Source organism: Sciurus carolinensis, chromosome 8 (assembly GCF_902686445.1).
Source record: "Sciurus carolinensis chromosome 8, mSciCar1.2, whole genome shotgun sequence".
Taxonomy (NCBI): domain Eukaryota; kingdom Metazoa; phylum Chordata; class Mammalia; order Rodentia; family Sciuridae; genus Sciurus; species Sciurus carolinensis.
In genome coordinates, this window is record NC_062220.1 from 15581613 (window position 1) to 15600963 (window position 19351).

A 19351-nucleotide genomic window follows, 5' to 3' on the forward strand; every position below is an offset into this window, starting at 1 on the left:
AAAGATCCTTATGCTCCCAGCATGCATTTATTTTTAGTTTATTTTTTATTTTTAGTGCTTTGTAGTCATGCATAATAGTGGGGCTCATTTTGATGTATTCATAAATGCATTTGACATAGTTTTCTCCACTTCCATCCCCAGCACCATCCCCTTCCTCCTCCCCTCCCTTCTCCTTCTCCCCTCCCTCTACTCTATTGGTCCTCCTTCTTTATTTACTTTCTAATTGGTACATTACAGTTATGTATAAAATTGGAACACATTGTGTTACATTTATATGTGCACATAGCATGATTTGAACTAAAACTCCATCAACTTTATGACTGAGGAAAATAACGTAGTTCAGCTAAGATCATGTTGCCACAGTTTGGATTAGATTAATCCTCACTTGGTCACAGGTCTGCAGGGTAAAGTGAAACAGTTGTGGGGAGTTGTGTATGCAGCAGGGTGAAGAGGGAGCGGCAGCACATGGGAACAGATGAGTTTGCATCTCACCCAAGGCCTGAGCAACCCCATTGCTCAGCTCACAGAGTCGCAGTTAGGGCTCAGTGTGGGTTGATGGAGGAATTAGCCTAGAAGGCCATGTACACACCTAAAAATACTCCTGGAAAAAAAAGCCTATAGGACACAGCGATTTGAGACCACACTAAAAAGACCATTAATTCCCAGTCATCAGGTCAAACATTTCACTAACAAAGAAATTAAAGGTACTGAAAGCACAGGCATTTTCTATAATTTCTCAAGTGATTACAAAAAAGTCAAGAAGGTGAATGTGTTTGTCTGTGGTGAGAAGCCAGCTAGGGAGGCCACGCCATCACACCAAGGACCCTTGGTTGGCACATCAGTGGGGACCACATGCAGAACTGAAAAAGGTGTTATACTTTGCCTTGGATCATGATTTTTTGGGTGGTACTTAGATGCAAAACCTTACAGCTTTTGTTTCCCGGAACTTCCTTTCCAGTTCCGAGCCTTTACCCACGTGGACTCCTGCTCAAACACATTCAGTGCTCATGGCAACACAATCTAACACCAACCTCATTATCGCACCCTATTTTGTGCTCACTCTTGCTTAACATCTGTCCACTGTCTGCAGGGTCATCTTTTGGGCATGGTCATTTGAGGGGACAGGTTCATTCTCCCTTCCCAGCCTAAGTCCTTCCTCCTTGTCCTTCCTCTCCCCTCCACACACTCAGTCCTGAGGGTGCCGTGAGCAGGGCTCAGTCCTTCCCCACAGAGCAGCTGGCTCCTTCCACAGTACAACAGTGAGTGGCAGGGTGGCTTCCTGGGTGCAGTGGCCCAGCATTCTATAACCAGAAGGACTGTGTGCTTGGTTTAATGTTCTGTTGTCATGATCTTGAAGTTCACCTTGAATGATCTGAGGGCGAGAGGATCCTTGAACCCTACTTTTGAAAACAATTGGTTTGTATCTCACATCCAGGAGCGGTTCTAGCCCTACTGTCCTCAGGTTCAGGCACATGTCGTTTGTAGCTCTGAAGCAAGGCAAAAAACTGGGCCTAGTTTCTAGGGCATTAACACTGCTTGTGCACCTGTGCCCTTGGTCTCTGGGCACCCTTGGGTAGGCCCAGGGGCTCTGACATGTGCACGCATTCACTGTCTTTGAAGGTGTGCATGTGTCCATGCATGTACACTCAGCTTTCTGTCTGCAGGTTGAGCATCCATGGATTTAACCATTTGTGGATCAAAGAAAACATTTTTTAGGTCACATCTGCACCAAGCATGTGTAAACTTTTTTGGTCATTATTCCTTAAACAATAAGTATAACAATCATTTACATAGCATGGCATTGTATTAGGTATTTTAAGTAATTTAGAGATGACTTAAAGTATATGGGAGTATCACAAAGCTTATATGAAAATACTACTCCATTTTACATAAAGGACTTGAAGGTCTATGGATTTTGCATCTGTGAATGCAAAATTGGATATTGCACCGATTTCCTGTGGATACTTCCTGAAAAGGGGGGCCTGGGTTTTTGTTTTGCATTAGGCTCCACAAACTTTGTAGCCAGTTCTGTGGGTGGTAACTACTCAAATGAACAACTCCAGCATACACCCTTCTGCTTTTACTTAATTAAAATGAAGATAAAACTTCAACATACATAGAGAACTTTCTCTTTACAAAACAATCTTATACCTGTCACCTCATCAACCACCTGACAAACCTGTGGAGTACAGATAGTGAATTTCAACAGTCCTTACTGATCTGGAGGATTTGCTAATCAATTTCTGGTTTCCTGTTGAATTTTCTGTTTGTATTTTTCAGCTCTATAATGCCTGTAATAATACAAGTTCCCAGTAGCCTGAATGCTTAGCACATGGATGTGGCTATGCTCTCCACTGTGCTAGCTTCTTAGAGCTGCTGGAACAAAGTACCACAAAGTTGGTGATTTAAGCAATGGAAATTTATTTCTCATAGTTCTGGAAATTAGAAGTCCAAGACCAAGGTGTCCACAGGGTCATATGTCCTCTGAACCCTGTGCAAGTCCTTCCTAGCCTGGTTTCTGGCTTTGGTTGCTGGTGATCTCTGGTGTTTCTTGGCATATAGATGCATTACCTTGATCTTCCAAGCTCACATGGTTTCTGTCTTCACCTGGCCATCTTCTTAAAAGGTCATCCGCAATGATCTTATTTCCAAAAGGTCACATTCCCCAAGGCTGGGGGTTAGGATTTCAGTGTGTCTATTTTAAGGGGGATCTCCTGCACCTCACACTGTTATTCAGTAAGTCCTACTGATTACAACTGTGGGGTGTCTCCTGCAATCGCTGGTCTCTATTCATTGTTACCATCACCAAGGCCCAGGTCAGCCTCACCCTGGACCTCCTAATCAATAAGGGCTGTCACACATCTGCAGCTGGTCTCAGCACTTGACTTTCCATTAGCACTGGGAGAATCCCAATTCTTAGGTGAGGTTTAGGAGACCTTGCCTGACATGGTCCCACTTACCTCTCTGACCTCCCTCCCTTCCACCTGCCCCCTTCCTCTCTGGCCAGCCTGCCAATCATCCCATATGCTCCAGGCTGACTGGTTTTCCCTCAGCTATGGGACAGGATCCCTTGTCCTCCAGACATACATGGGGCCAGGATCCTCTCCTTCCTTCGAGTCCAGGGTTTGGCTTTCACTGACTTCCTTTAGGATGTGCCCCGTCCTGCTGCGATGTCTGGGAGCAGGCAGGGATTGGCCAGACCACTCTCATCTCCACTCTTCACCAAAGAGATCCCTGAAATCACCAACCCTGACATTTCTGCTCTGCCCACTTCCTTCACCTCTCAAAAGGAAGGTGGAAAGTTGAAGTCAAGTCACACACAATGAAGCCCCAGGAAGCCTGGGAGAAGGGTGGGCATAAAAGGGGACTTGGTGATTCTTATCATGCGCTATGATCCCCTTAGTGTTTTATCAGAAATGCAAAAGGTAACAGAGTTTATTTGAGCTACCTGGAGTTCATGAATTGTCCTTCTTGACATGACGGTATGCTAAGACCGAATCCTGTGGTGCTCAGGACATCAAGCTATCTTCCTATTGCACTATGGCCTTGATCCATCAGAGCATCAAACACACACCACATTTTAACTCTGGGTTTACACTCCCTCCCCACTAGACCACAAGTGCAGACAGCAGTACCAGGCATTCAGCAAGTTCCCTAATGACTGACTAATGAATGAGTTAATGATGTGAGGTTGGGGAGACCAACCCTGAGTCACAAAGGGGTTAAGAAATTTGCCCATGGTCAGGCACCAAACCTGGGTTGGACTAAGTCAAAGGTCACATCCTGAGCAACTGCCTGGTGGGTCACGAGCTCTTTGAGTCCAAGGTCTGGGTCTATCTTGTCACAACTGCATTCTCATTAAGTATTCATTGAATGAAGTTTTTAAATGAGAGAAATGAAGAAAGGATAATAAAAGAGAGAGAAAAGGAGAAAGTATGTGCATAAAGGTAAAAGAAAAGGATAGGAGACAGAAGTAAGGGAGAAAAAAGGGAAATAACAGAGAAGGCAGAAAAACCCCACCTGTTCTCAGAGGCTGGTGCAGTTTGCCAACGTCATGTGATGGTGTTTACAGAGACTGCACTACCCACTGTTCTGGATAGTCAGCATACATCAGTGAACAAAGCATCCAAAGATTTGTGGAACTTGCATCCTAGTAAGGAGAAAAAGGCAATAAAAAATGAACATTAAAAATAAAGAAATAATGTACAGTATTAGGAGAGGACAAATACTCTGCCAGACTAGCAGAATGGGATAGAGCAGGACTCCCATATAGAAGTCAGGGGATCTGTAAACTGATGGGGCTGAGGAAGACACCTTTATTTTCATTAACCCCAAATCTTCCAACCTGACCATCAGGGACAAACCCCGGCAATCATAGCAACATCTGTGACTTTGTTTCAAATTGAAATCAGATATTTTATATCTTATTGAGAGCCACTGCAGATATATCTTCAACTGTTGTTTACACTCATCACTACTTTGTAGCTATTCCACCTGTGGTCAGATCTTGTTATTTAATGTATCAATAGAGAAACATGTTGTGTAACTATATTTCAATTTGATTTTTTGGGTAACCTTTTGTGTTTTATTTAATGCATTGAAAAACATTATTTGGAGAAAGGGTTCCTATAGACTTCTCAAGATGGCCAAAAAAGTCCCCAGAACAAACAAAATTAAGAAGCCAGGTATGAGAACTTGGGGTAGAGGAGAGGAGAGCAGGGTGGGAGGACAGGCTGCATATTAAGTAGAGCAGGCAGGGAGGTCTTACTCCCAATGCAGCACTTGCTCTCTCTGGTCATCCCCAAGCCATTTCCCTGACTTTGCCCAGTGCTCAGACTCAGGTGCATCCTGTTATTTACCAGCCCATTTCACCCCTCAAGGCTGCTCTCCTCCTCACCTCTGAGAGGATGTTATTTAACACAGGACTTAATGTTCAAAAATCTGGAATTGATGGAATAAGGTCAAAAGAACACAAGGAAATTCGAGAACAACTTTTGGTTGCTGTTCTGTCTTCTATTTAAACATTCAGCTCAACCAGATAAACTAGTTCACATCATCCACACAGTGTTCCTCGTCTCCCGAAGGAAAGATAAGCAAATTGGCAGCCTCTGGGAGTTGATTGAGAGGATCACCTGGGGCAAATGAAATGCGAGCTGAAGATAGTGCTGTATTCCAAGAGAATGTCCTTAAAAATTCAAATTCAGTTCACAAACACAGAAAAATCCTCGGAATTCTCTGACAAAAGATCCTTTGTTGTTGTCTTTGTTAATTACACTTTGAGGCTGTACTGATTTTTTTTTTTAAAGATTTACACATGGACTGTGATGAAACACTATCAGGAAATCATGAAATTGAATTTTTCCTTAAATTAATTAAGATGCTATTAGCTACAAGTAATAAGATGTCTTAAGACATCTTGCTATAGTAAGATGGGTGGTCAGTGGTTCAAGGTTGCTTCTCCCTCTCCCCTCCGAGATGATACTCTGACTTCCTTGGCCTCCGGCAATAATTTAAAACATCCCATCCTACCTAGATGTGACTGATAGAGCAGGAGGGGGAGGGAGGGTAGAATATTTTGGAATAGATCTTTGGAATATTGCTTTATCAGAAAGGAAACTCTTGGGAAAATTTTACCTTTTACCTCATTGGCTAGAACTGACTACCACATGACTGCCATTGGAAACTTGATTGGATTTCCACAGTTGACTTTGACCAATCAGAATTCACCTTCTGGACCATGAAAGGAGAACCTACAGAATGGGAGAAAAATCTTTGCCACCTATACCTGGGATAGAGCATTAGTCACCAGGATATATAAAGAACTCAAAAAACTTAACACCAAAAAAACCAAGTAACTCAATCAATAAATGGGCTAAGGAACTGAGCAGACACTTCACAGAAGAAAAACAATCGATCAACAATTATATGAAAAAAATGTTCAACATCTCTACAATTAGAGAAATGCAAATCAAAACTACACTGAGATTCCATTTCACTCCAGTCAGAATGGCAATTATCAAGAATATAAGCAACAATAATGTTGTTGAGGTTGTGGGGGGAAAGGTACACTCATAGATTGCTGGTAGGACTGCAAATTGGTGCAACTATTATGGAAAGCAGTATGGAGATTCCTCAGAAAACTTGGAATGGACCATTTGACCTAGTTATCCCACTCCTCAGTTTATACCCAAAGGACTTAAAATCAGTATGGTATAGTGAAGTGGCCACATCAATGTTTATAGTAACTCAATTCACTATAGCTAAGCTGTGGAACCAACCTAGATACCCTTCAACAGTTGAATGGATAAAGAAAATATGGCATATACACAATGGAATATTAGTCGTAAAGAAAATTGAAACTATGGCATTTGCAGGTAAATGGATGGAACTGGAGAATATCATGCTAAGTGAAGTAAGTTAATCCCCCAAACCCAAAGGCCAAATGTTCTTTCAGATATGCAGATGCTAACACACAATAAGGAGGGACTGGGGGGAAGAACAGAAGTTCATTGAATTAGACAAAGGAGAATGAAGGGAAGGGAGGAGGATGGGAGTAAAAAGGCAGTAGAATTAATTGGCCATGAACACATGTCCATAACTTCCATGCATTCACATATGAATACACGACCAGTGTAACTCCACATCATGTACAAACACAAGAATGGGATGCATGTAAAATATGTCAAAATACACTCTACTGCCATGTATAACTAAAAAGAACAAAAGAAAAATTTTTTAAACTTTACCCTCTGGGGCAGGCACATTGCTGCTCATAAAATCCAAGTTCTATAACTGGTTAAGTACATCCTTCGTGTCTGCCACTACATTGCTCCCCTTGAGGGACGTGCCCTTGTGTGTCTTACGTCCCGTCTTTTCTCGTGTATAATTTCTATTGATGAGGTACACATTGTTATCCCATTACAGGTTGAGACAGCTGAGGTGCAGGGAAGCTAAGGAATTCCATTCGATCATCCAGTTAGCAGTGATAGAACCAAGGTTTGGATCAAAATTTCCTGATGCTCCCTCCTTGGCCCATTTCTCTCTTGGAGGGTGTGGCAGTCAGTTTTTCAACACTGGGACAGAATACCGAGAAAATCAACTTGAAGGAGGAAAGACTTATTTTGGTTCATTTCAGAGAGGTCAGTCATGGTTACTTGGTTCCATTGAGTTGGGCCTTTGGGGAGGCAGAACAACTTGGTGGGGAGGGAGCATGCAGTGAGGCTGAGCTGCTCACTCCATGGTGCCCAGGGAGCAGAGAGGAAGGGAGGCAGGACCCCAGGGGCTGGGGGTAAAACACACGTCAAAGGCACACACCCTCATGACCCACGACCTACTCCTCCACCCAGGCCCCACCCCTGGAGTTCCCCCACTTCCCAAGAGCACCATCGTTTGAAGACCAAGACTTCCAGAAACGAGCTTCTGGGGGACACTTAAGATCCAAACCATAGCAGAGGGAAAGGTGAGACACTCAAAAGCAAAACCAAGGACTCTGGTTGCAGATGGGTGGGGTGTGCAGATTTGTTAGCTGATCGTCTGACAGTTAATATCTGTGCTACATAAAGAACTCAAAAGCTTCATAACAAAAAATAAGCACTCCAATTTAAGAATGAGTAAATGGTCTAAATAGGAATTTATCCAAAGGAGAAATACAAATGGCTAATGTTTACATGAAAAATTTCATTATCCTTTAGGGAAATGCAAATCAAAACTATGATAAAATACCATATTACCCCCGTTGAAGTGGTTATTATTTTTTTTAAAAACTGGCAAAGATAGGGAGAGAAAGGAAACCTTATACACTGTTGGTGAGAATGTAAATTAGTGCAGCTACAATAGAAAACCGTATGGAGGTTCCTCAAAAAACTAAAACTAGGACTATCATATGATCCAGCTATACCACTGCTTTGTTTATATTCATAGGAAATGAAGTCAGCACACAAAAGAGATACTATTCATAATGGCTAAGATATGGAATCAGGCTAGGCACCTGTCAACAGATGAATGGATAAAGAAAATATGGTGTATCCACACAATGGAGTATTATTCAGTCATGAAGAAGAATGAAATTCTGTCATTTGCAACCAAATGGAGGAACTGGAGGACATTGTACTAGGTGAAATAAGTCAGACCCAGAAAGACAGGTATCACAAGTTCTCTCTCAAATGTGTAAAAGTTAAAAAAATATGTGTCAGGTGGTCTAAAAGTAAACTAGTAATTACTAGGGACTGAGAAAGGTACAGGAGTGAGGGAAGGAGGAAGAGAAGATGGGTATGACGGATGCATGCTGTATGCATGTAGGGAAATATCACAGTGAACCTATTAATATGTGCTAAGACAAAAGATATGAAAAGATATATGATAGTAAATGAACCTAAAATGTGCTCCAGGACTAAATGGTGACCTACTCCTGGGGAAGCAGAAGAAAGACTTCCTGAAGGAACTAGCCTATGACCTGGGTCTGGAAGGATGGAGAAGAGGGAGGAGGAGTTCAGGGCACTGGTATTGCCACAACCATTGCTCAGGATTCAAGAGAGGCAAGAATGGGAGCTGAGATTGGAGCTGATTTGGGGCAGATGAGGATGGGATCTGTGTGTTGTGTTAAGGGGACCAAAGTTTACCATGCGGGCAAAACGGCGACGGAACGTTTCCGAGCAGTGGTGTGCAGTCGTTCAGGAAGATAATTTTGATCAAAAATGACTTTTGGAGGGCTGGGGAGATAGCTCAGCTGGTAGAGTGCTTGCCTTGCAAGCACAAGGCCCTGAGTTTGATCCCCAGTACCGCAAAACAAACAAACAAACAAACAAACAAACAAAAATGACTTTTGGATTAAAGAAGAAAGAGAGACGGGAGTCAGGGTTGTCTGGTTAGAGTCCACACAGGTGAGGAGGGCGGAGCCAGGAGTCCCCAGTAGAAGGGGAGAGTTGGGAGGAAGAGGAGCCATGGCGAGACGTGGGCGCTGATGTGCGGTGGCCAGGAAGCGCTGCCAGGACGTTGGCTTGTCAACAGCTTTGGGAGGAGACCAGCTCCGGTTGGTAGGTGTTTCTAGAAAGCGGTTGGAAACGTGGGACTATAGCTAAAAATCAATCAATTCAAAGATCAGTCTCAGCAACAGAGAGATAAGCCTGCCAAGAGAGAGCAAGCAGGGAGGAAGAAAAAAGAGCTTAGACAGAGCCAGCCCTCAGGGAGGGGAGAAGGACAGTCCTTTACATCAGCGGGTCTCCACCTCAGAAGTTCCTTCCCTCAGCCTCTTCCCTTCTCCCTCCACACCAGTGGCTGTTGAAGTTCTCCATGTAAATAGATCTGCTGGGGAGCAAACTCAAATGCGGATCCCGGGCACAAGTCCCAGAGATTCCAGAGTCAGGTTTGGGCTTTGGCCTAAGGATGGTGCATCTCTAGATTGCTCCTGTGGGGTTTTTAATGGAGATGACCCAAGGAGCACACTTTGAAAAACGCCACCATGTGACCTCTCCCTGTGTGATCTCATCCCCTCCTGTGGAGAAGCCACCCATGAGACACGGATGACTCAAAACAATCTCTATCTCCATTACAAACTCTTGGCTGAGCTCCAGCCAAAGACACAGACGCCCACCCAGCACCTGAGCATCCCTATCTGAAAATCTCATAGGAACCTTAAACTCCACAAGTTCAAAATGGAACTCGTTTTCTCCTCCCACCTGGCACGTAGAGAATACACTACAAGTGCCTCTGTTTGGCACATGACCTCCAGCAGCCTTCCCAACCACTGACTGGGCCTCACTTTTCCTGTTTATAATACTCTTACAGATCCTGGAAACATGTGCTGTCCCCTGCCAGAATTTGCAGCGCCAGGCACAGGTGTGCCATCTCCCCAACCCCAGACGCACTCCTTGTGTTTGTCCCTCTCTGCTCCCTTTTAACCCTGCTCATCCTTCTGAGTGCAGAGCTCATTCTATGGTCTTGTGCTCCTTAACTGATGGTTTTCCCTTGAACTTAGGCCCTTGAAAGTCCGGGCTATGGCTTATTCCCTTCTATTTTCCTGGCTCCTGCTGTAGAATCTAGCATACAGGAGGCAGCCACTGAACATCTGATGGATTGAATTTCTTGGGGGGGGGGGGAGCGGAGAAAGAGAAAAGGAATGACCAGGAAAGTTGAAGGGAAACTAAAAAAAGAAAAAAAGTTTATGAAAGGAGGGGAATACTTCAAGAAGAATGAAGCAATTAATAGTGTCTAACATTTGCTTAGAGATCAAGCAAGGGTACAGCAGAGAAAGGGCACTGGAATTGGTATCTAAGAGGTCACTGGCAACCTCAGAGCAAAGAATCAGCCCCCAAAGCCCTCTGGCACGAGGGGTAGTCCCTCTCCAGGGGCTGCCATTCGGGGGCAAGGTCTTTCATGTCAGCAGGAGGAAACCTTACAATGTAAACGCAACACAGCACAGTGGTGTGTAGACCCACTGATTAACAACTCAGCCAGGTTTAACTTGGTTTAACAGGACCCACAGGCTTTTCAAAGAACTCCCCTTGGCTCCCTATTCCTTCCCCAGGCTTCTCTCTGCACTATTTCTGCCTAGTTTGTCCAAGTTCAGCCTGGTCTGCATGTCAAGCAAAGCAAGCTGTTACCCATCTCCCTATCAACACAGAAATTGCTCTGCAGGGCTGGGTTGCTTCTCTGAACTGCTTCTCATGTGCAAATCCATCCTAATCTGCCATTCCTGCAACCTCTGACTAAATCACCCTGCCTTCTGTGCATCCACATTACAGTTTCCTTTTCATCCATAGGATGATTGCATTTTTTTTTTTTTTTTTTTTTTTTTTTTTTTTTTTTTTGCCATAATTCCTTTCTGCTGAGTGTTGTTACAGGATCGCTTTGCCTTACCTGCACCCCTGCCCAGGTGTCTGCTCATTTTTCTTCTAGCAGCAGAAGCAGAAAATGAATAATGTTTTCTACTCCTCTGATATTGTCAGTGTAATTTCTCTAAGCCTGCCATTTCTGTTCTACAATCAGATTCCCTTCACTCTGCCAAGCCTTCTTCTACCCTTTGCCCTTAAAGCCACAGCTCCTATTGTTTCTCATTTAAATGCAACACCTACTCTTTCAAATTTTCTGTGAGTGTAATGCCTTGTAACAGAAGCTTTTGGTTAAGAAATCCTGTCATTTGTAATCCACTGTATTACAAAATATATCACTGAGACCCATCAAAAGTTTAAAGAAGAAATACAAAGTAATTTCTTAAGAATAACTAAGACACAATAACTAAGACACAATAACTAAGACGTTATATTATGACTTGTTAAGAGGCAGGATCATGAGAAAGGAAAGGAAGACAAAATAATGTGCGGGAAAGATGGGAGGATACAGAGAAAACACAAATGAGACAGACATGATGTCAGAAAGAGAGAGGAACAGAGCAAGAGACCAAGAGAGGCAAAATTTTGAAACAGTGAAATTGTGAACTGGCTCCTCCAGGCACATCCTCAAGAGCCACCACAGGCTCAGATACAGAAAGAAGTGGCTGCTAGGAAGACAAGAACAACACACACCTAGTCAGAATACAATACAGCAGGCATACATTGTGCTCTGGACATTCTGAGGATAACAAGACATCTACACCTAAATACACATACCCCAAAGAGTAACATCTCCATCTGGTGGCCTTGAAGATAGTGTGGTGGTGTGCATTTTCACAACTGTAGGCATAAATGCAGAAAAGACACTTGGTTACTTGTCTCAAAAGCAAAATAAATGTGAAATGAGGTCAAAGCTCCCCATGCTCACCCTACTAACGCCTGAGAAAGCTAGGACTTGCATCATTTTGTAGAAGATGATTAAGAAGCAAACACTGGTAGAGATGGTTTCTAACTCCTTTCCAGTTTTCTTGCCTTCATTATTGTTTCTCAAAGTCCCCTGAAGTTAAACACTATTTCGGCAACCTAGAGTTCTATGGACTGCAAAAATCTTACTAAATGAGGTACTACCTGTAAACTTCTTAGAACACCGGAGTGCTACCATGTTTATTAAATAAATAAATAAATACATGCATAGTATCTCTAGCCAAATGGTATAGCTCCTGCACCCAGCTCATCTTCTGAGCCCCATGACCTTGGCCCTGGTCTCACAGGGATGCTCTCTAGTGCCCTCTTCTGATGCTGCCTGAACTTCCCCACTCCACGCCAATCTCCACCCATCAAAACACTACCAGTTCTTTCAGGCAGAGTTTAAGGACCCTACATACTGCCCCGCCTTCACCAAGGTTAGTCTCACCAAAGGTACTGATGTACCAGGTCCAGTGAATGCCTTTCCACTCTCATCTCATGTGACCCCTCAGAGGCAAGGCAGCACCGTTGGCCAGCCACCCTTCCCTTCAAGCAAAGTTCTTTGCCTGTGATGTTGATGTCCCAGCCTCTGGCTGTCTACCTGCTTCTCTGACCTCTCATCCATGGGCAGTTCTTTTTCTGTTTCCTATCCTTCAAGTACTGATGTTCCTCGGAGCTCTGTTTCAGGTGGCTTCCCCACCCTGCTCTTGTCCCCTCCTGCAATGGCACTTCCCTGTTTGGCTATACCTTGCTCCACTTGCCCCAGGGGAAGGAAGACAATTAGCTATACTCACTCGAACCATTCATCGGAGAAAAATCTAAGTTCATTCCAACAATATTTTTCTATCCATGGGATACCAAGTATGCTAGCTCAAATGAACATTTTTTTAAATGAAGTTTTGCATCCCGTTGGGACAGTCATGGTGATCTAAAGAGGAGGTGGGAATGGCTCTGTCTTGTATGCCTTTTCATGCGTACGCCTATTTCCTTGCCCAAGGTGGATGTCTCTCTTCTTATAGGAAGGAGATCACCCTCAAAATGTTTTCAGTTGACACAAGTAATCCTCATTTTAATGCACCTTTTATTGGGTGTGCGGGGGCATTCCAGAGAGTGAGACTGCCTAGAATTACTCACCACTAGGCAGTACCTGGGATAAAGTTAGAGGCAACCACGAACCACTAACCAGTGCTGAGGGGCAGCCAAGCAAGCCTGCCACGGACCTTGCCCCAAGGACCTGCCAATCTGGTTGTGGGTAAAATCCTACACCGAAGAGGAGAGTCAGCCAGCTGGGGTGGGGCATGCAATGAGACAACAATGTGGGTGACAGGCAACAAATGTTCTGTAAGTCCAGGGAGAGCAGAGATAAAAAGTAGGGGCCAGTCAAGGGATGATAATAACCACCTCTCATTGAATCGCCACCACATCTCAACCCTCTATACAAACTCTCAAATCTGCCTTGGGAGCTGTGTTGAGGACTATATGAAATGACTTCTATCAAGATCCCAGTGTTGTGCTTGACACAAGTGAGGTTGCAATAAATTGCAGCTATCACTCATGTAACAAGTTTTTGTGCAATAGCTACTATGTGTCAGGTAGCATGCTGGGAATACAATGCTAAGCAAGACACTATTTTCTACCCTCATTGAGCTTACATGCTAGAGATGCACTGTCCAATATGGTAACCACAAGACCCATGTAACTATTAAATTAAAATTTAGTTCCTCACCTACACTAGATGCATTTCACGTGCTCAATTGTCACAAGTGCCTGTAGATTGCCATCACTGCAGAAAGTTCTATTGGCCAGTACTGGAAAGGGGCAGAGAAACAATATGAAATTACACACCTGTATGGTAAAGGCTGTGATGGAGGCTAACAGGTGCAAAGGGAGAACATTATTGTTACTATTACTATTCTCATTACAAGCAAGATGAAGAGAATGAGGCTCAGAGAGGTCAAGTAACTTGACCAAGTTCACAAGGCTGCTTAACAGAAACATTGAGATTTGAACCCAGGTCTTTCTTGCTCTCATGTTACCTCAGGCTGTTATGGAGGAAATGAGCCAGGCACAGGTAGAAACTAGTTAAAGAGAGAAGATGGAGAAGGCATCCCTGGTGGGAAAATGACAGTTTGGGCATAGGCACAAAGGCACAGATGGGCAAGGCTGGCAGAGGACTACAAGTAAACCAGTCTGGCCAGAGAGGCAGTGATTTGCTGAACTCATGTCCTAGGAGAGGTAAGTCAGGACCTGCCTGCCTTGATTAAAAGCCACGGGAGTGAGGCAGTTCAGCCCTTCCTGTACATGTTGAGTCCTTGAAAGGTGGCAGGCAGGGGCACAGCATGGTCAGAACCACACATTATGAAGAGGGCAGTGCTCGGGACAAACTAGCCAAGATAGCAGGGAGGATAGAAGGGAAGGAATGAATGAACAGCAGGAAGCAACGAACACCAGCACTGGAGCCTAGATACCAAACCCCAAGGTTCAACACTGTGTGAACTTGGGAATATACTACTCCCGGCTTCTTGCCTTCAACTTAAAAGGGCATGGTCAGTCTGGAAGATTTTTGAGGTTCCTTTTAGCGACAGTAATCTAGAATTCTGAAAATATGAAAGGCGTTAGGCTAAGAAAAGCACTCAGGGATGTAGCATTGAATATGGGGGCAAGGAAGATGGTACAATCAAAGACCACCCTGAGGTGAAGGGGGAGTGACATACCACTAACAAAACCAGGTAAGTGTGTGCAAGAACTTGTCTTTTGGGGGTGGTCGTGGGTATGAAATATGGAAGTTGGGAAGGATAAGAAATAATGAGAAAATAGTGTTTTTTTTTTTTAAGTCACAGTGTTAGAGAGCATTATTTACACCCCCAAAAGACAGCTTTTAAACTTTTTATGACCTATGATTCACATTTACACATGGCCCAACACACTTGTCCAATATATGTAACTGAAACAAAAGTTTTATGATACAATAACTGTCCTTAGTAGGGGCAGTGGTTCTCATATTTTCGATTAGATTCCATTTCATACTTTTAAAAAGCTGGTTGCCATCCACCAAACTTATTTTAAGGTCTTTCCATGTGTCACGATGCACTATTTTCAAAACTCTGCCTTAGAGGACTCAAGCCTTAAGTCGGAGGCTGCAGGCAGGCATCCTGCCCGGCCGTTCTGGAGCGCACACCTGGAGAGGACCGGGTCCGGGGAGAGTTGGGACGGCGTTTGGCCGGAGCTCTGCTCCCAGGGTGCGGAGGGGAGCAGAGGCCTGGGAGCCGGCGGTGGCGAGCTCCCGTCCCGGTGTCCGAGGCGGGGCCGCTCCGGACGGTGGACGCGGGGAGGCCGGGGCGGGCTGGCGCGGGGCCAGGCCCCGCACGGGTTCGGCGACCCCCGGGCGCGCCAGACCCCACGTCCTCCCGCGGCCGGGCGGAGGTCCTCCCGCGAGGCGGCGCGCGCCCGGCGCTCTCTCCTCCGCTACCCGCGGGTCCCTGCGAGCGCCGGCGGGTGAGGTGGGCGCGCCGCTCGGCCGCCCGGGGCCCCTGGGGCCGCCGGCCCTGCCGCCCAGCACGCGCACTCTCACGCGCACACAAAGTTCGGGCTGCGCCGGCTGCGGACCGGCTCCCCGGCTCGGAGCGGCCCCGCGCCCGCCCCGCCCCCGCGGTGCCCTCGGCCGCCGGCCCGGCGCGCCGCTCTGCCCTCGCTCGGCCTTCCCCGCCTCGCATCCGTGCCATCGGCGCTCGATTGCGCGCGGACTCCCTGTGGCTCTTCCCGGCTCGCTGCTGCTCGCTCGCGCCCGGCCGCGCCGCCCCTCCTCCGCCGCTCCCCGCCTCCTCCTCCTCCTCCCGGGCAACTTTTGCCGGAGCCCCCACACACAGCCATGCTGAGCTGAGCTCCGGCCGGGCCCTGGCCGCGCTGCCCGCCCCGGCTCCCGCCCTCCGCGGACCCGCTCGGGGGCCGCGGCCGCCCGGCCCTCAGCCTCGGCGCTCGCCCGCCCGCCCGGCCGGCCGAGCCCCCGCGCAGGGCCCGGGCCGCGGCGGCGGCGGCGGCGGCGGCGCGCCCGCCGGCCCCCTCCCCCGGCGCCGGCCAAGTGAGGCGGTGATGCGGGCGCTGGCGGCCTCGGCTGCGCCGAGAGCGGAGACACAGGCTCAAGATGGCAGATTCCGACTGAGGCTGGGGGGGCCGAGCTCGCGCGCCGCTTTCCCGGCTCCGTTGCCATGAATCGCGGACACCCCGGCCCCGATGGCCCCCGTGTACGAAGGTAAGGGCGCCCGGCCCCGCCGCCCGCCCGCCCGCCGCCGCGGCCCGGCCCCGCAGCTTTGTTCTGCCCGGGGCCCCTCGCCGGCAGCCCGGCCGCAGCCCCCGCCGCGGCCCGGAGGCGGCTCCGCGACCCTCCCCGCGCCCCTCCCCGCCGGAACGCGGCCGGGAGCCGGCGCTGGGCAGGCGCTCTTCGGGGTGGAGAAAGGCTGGGGGGCGGCGGCAGGGGGTGTGTGCCCGGGTGGGCTGCTGCCCTAAGAAAAGGAATGGGGTGGGGGCGCCTGGGAGAAGACAGACCTTTTGCGGTTCTTTTCATTTATTTGTGATAAATGAAGGTGATGCGGGTGGCTCCCCCACCCCCGCCCAGAGCACTACCTTTAGGATTATCTCCTTTCTACTTCTCTGCCCTCGCTGCTCCCCTTTCCATTCCTCTCCGCTCCCACCCCACACTCCTTTATTCTTCGCGAGCCTCCGATTTTGGGGGGCTGTGGGATCGGATCGTAAGGGGCCAGACGGTGAGAGGGGGTAGAGATGAAAAGTCCATTTCAGACCCAGGCAGAACAATGAAATAGGGTAAAATCTCCCCGCATTAGCGTGGGGAAGGGAGAATGTAGTTTGGGCTTGCAAGTCGGGGGGCGGGGGGGGGGCGAAGACGTTTTTCTGGATTGGTCTTGAGAAATCTGTATTGTGCACCTTCTTCACCTGGCGTTGGGTGATTTTTCCGATTTGACTGTCTTCAGGAAGAAAGAAAAGAAGGTAAGACAGAGGCACTACCTTTGCTTTGCACACTCTTGCGTTTCTCTTCAGTCAGTTCCCGCAGCTTCCAGCCAGAAATCAAACCCGAATCAACTAAGTTTTTACACTTCGGTCTGTTTTTGTGTGCTTATAGTACGAGGGATTTTCAACCAAAGTGTATCTGATTTTTCAGTCATTTCATCGTGAAAATGTTTCTCCCATGAAATCATTGAAAGAGCAGTCTTTACATACTTTTAGCGAGGGTCCATCTGGCTTTCTTTCGGTTTTGTTCAGATATTCTGTGGATGAAATCGCAAATGAGAGGGGAGAGGGCTTGTATGGAATGGAGAGGAGGGGCAAGGAGAGATTGTAATCCTATAAATCCGGGAACAGTTGTGGTGAGTAGACAGGGATCACATTAATAGTTTTATCTCTGTTAGGAGAAGCTGATTTAAAAAGGAAAAAAAAAAAAAAAAACTTATCTGAAAAGAAAATCTGTTATTAGTTCCAGGGCTCCAAATGAATTAGGTTTCTGGATGGAATAAAGTTACCAGTCAGGCCTTGGATAACGAGGCTGTAAATAACCTATCGACTGTAAATATTTTTTTTTTCAGACTCTCTTAGAAACAAAGGGGCTGTTTAGAAGGCAACAGAGAGATGTTATTCCAGGGGCTTTCCTCTTTGATTCTAAAGAACACAAGGTCCATTTAACCATTTGACAAAACAAAACCAAATTTCTGATCACTCCACCACACAGAATAGAACATGCCGGTGGATATGTGAACGCCTGGAAGAGCCCATGTCGGGCAGTCATTGTTCATCTGTGTCTAGGGGAGGGGGCTGCAGTCAAAGCTCCCACTGTCTAGAGTGTTAAAATGAAACAGTTTTCTCTTTATTAAGTACCTCTTTGAGACTCCCTCTGCTGGACACTCCGGGTGAGCATTAGAGAAGGAACTTGGCATTGAATTCAGAACTATAGTAGACGACTGCTTTCTCTGTTACAGGGGGCTGGGTACGTGGGTTGAGATGTATTTTGTCAACTTTGCACAAAGCCATCTTGGGAGCTACACTGTCCTCCTCTTCTTTTCATTCTAAAGCCATATGGAATGTAGGCCATCCCCCCGTGGGCTGAGACTTGGCGCTCCTGTTCTTACTGCATCGTTCTTTCAGTGCATCACACCAGATAAAGAACTGTCGGTGAGTGAGGTGGTATGGCTTCAGAACAATCATGGATCTCACAGTTCTGCCAGCCTTCCTTCCCCATCCCAAGTGACCTACCTGATCACCCCTTCCAACCCTGGGTTTCTGTCAGTCTTGTCTGGGTAGTCTTTTAATTGTTCCTGTGCTCTGTAGCCTTTTATTATGTGGGATTTTCTCTGTGTCTCGTTATAATTCTTTGAGGAGTCTTCCTCCTCTTGAGTCCCAAATTGAGTCCTGGTCTTTCTGAAAGAGCCCATTGGTCATGCTTTAAAACAGATCGATGACCTCCACAGTCAAGAAGTATGCTGCTGGGACCTCCATTTACTTACTCTGATGAGTGCTTCCAAGACTCCAGTGACCTCCTTTTTCCCCCTTGGTGACACCCGCTGGATTTGGTGAACCTGCTTTTTACCATATCCTAATCAGAACACATGGTCTCCCTGTGTGCGTCTTAAATGAGTGGTGCTTTTCCTGTGGAATTTTCCAAGAAGAGGGATTTATAATGGGTTTTGAGCTCCTAAAAATTGAACATGATTCTTCTCAGGAAAAGTATAATGACACATGAGGCCTTTCAGCTGGAATTGCTTAAGTAGAGTGCAACTGTACCCAGTTAGAATGTTGGGTGAAGGCCGTAATGCATTAATAGAGCATTCCGAACTGCCAGAGATTTAGACAGGAGTACTGTTTTTGAAACAAGGTGTGTTTGATAATACGAATTAATGGGTGACAAAGTATAATCAGTTTTCCAGGGCTTGCTTTAAGGATAGTTTTATAAACAGCCCATTAGCTTTCAGTGGCTTGGTACTGATCAAGTTAAACTTCTTTTTTAAAAAAAAGTTTATTTTCTTTAGAAGGTTAAACATTTGCCTTGTGATCATATTTACTCCATCAACTTGCTTAGCAAGGCCTTTTCAATATGTAGTGCAAAGGCCAACCACAAAGATCTATATTGCTGTGGGTCCTGAATTAGAGGAACCTAAATTTCAAGTTCATTATGTTTGATTGTACCTGAAATGTGGTGTGTTCATTAGCGGTGGCTTATATCAAGGAACACTTTGCAGAGTTCCAGACACTGTCCTGCTGAAACCCATCATCAGATGGACCCGAAGGTACCTGTCTACCAAGATGCCTACCAAGAAAGGAGATTCTGAATCATCTTCCCTTAAAAGAATTTGATGACATAGGTTCTAAAATATCTTTTCCTGTGTTTATGTTTTATATTTTTAAAATGAGTAAGTATAAATATTGTTTTTCTACTCATCACATTTGAGTAGTGAATCTAAGCTCCGTAATTTTATCCTTGATTCTGGACAGCGTGGTATGACACTAGAAACAGAAACTAGAGTCTGGATCGAGCCACAGGACTTTGGGCATGTTAC

At 46.3% G+C, this 19351-nt stretch overlaps 1 protein-coding gene across 1 annotated transcript in view; it reads left to right on the forward strand.

The window, feature by feature from the left end:
* Nucleotides 1-15868: 15868 nt before the first annotated feature.
* Hipk2 (homeodomain interacting protein kinase 2) overlaps nucleotides 15869-19351 on the forward strand; it is a 183740-nt gene continuing 180257 nt past the window's right edge. The window contains 1 exon segment of the mRNA XM_047562045.1: nucleotides 15869-16041. Coding sequence (XP_047418001.1) covers nucleotides 16023-16041 — 19 coding nt within the window. The 5' untranslated portion in view covers nucleotides 15869-16022.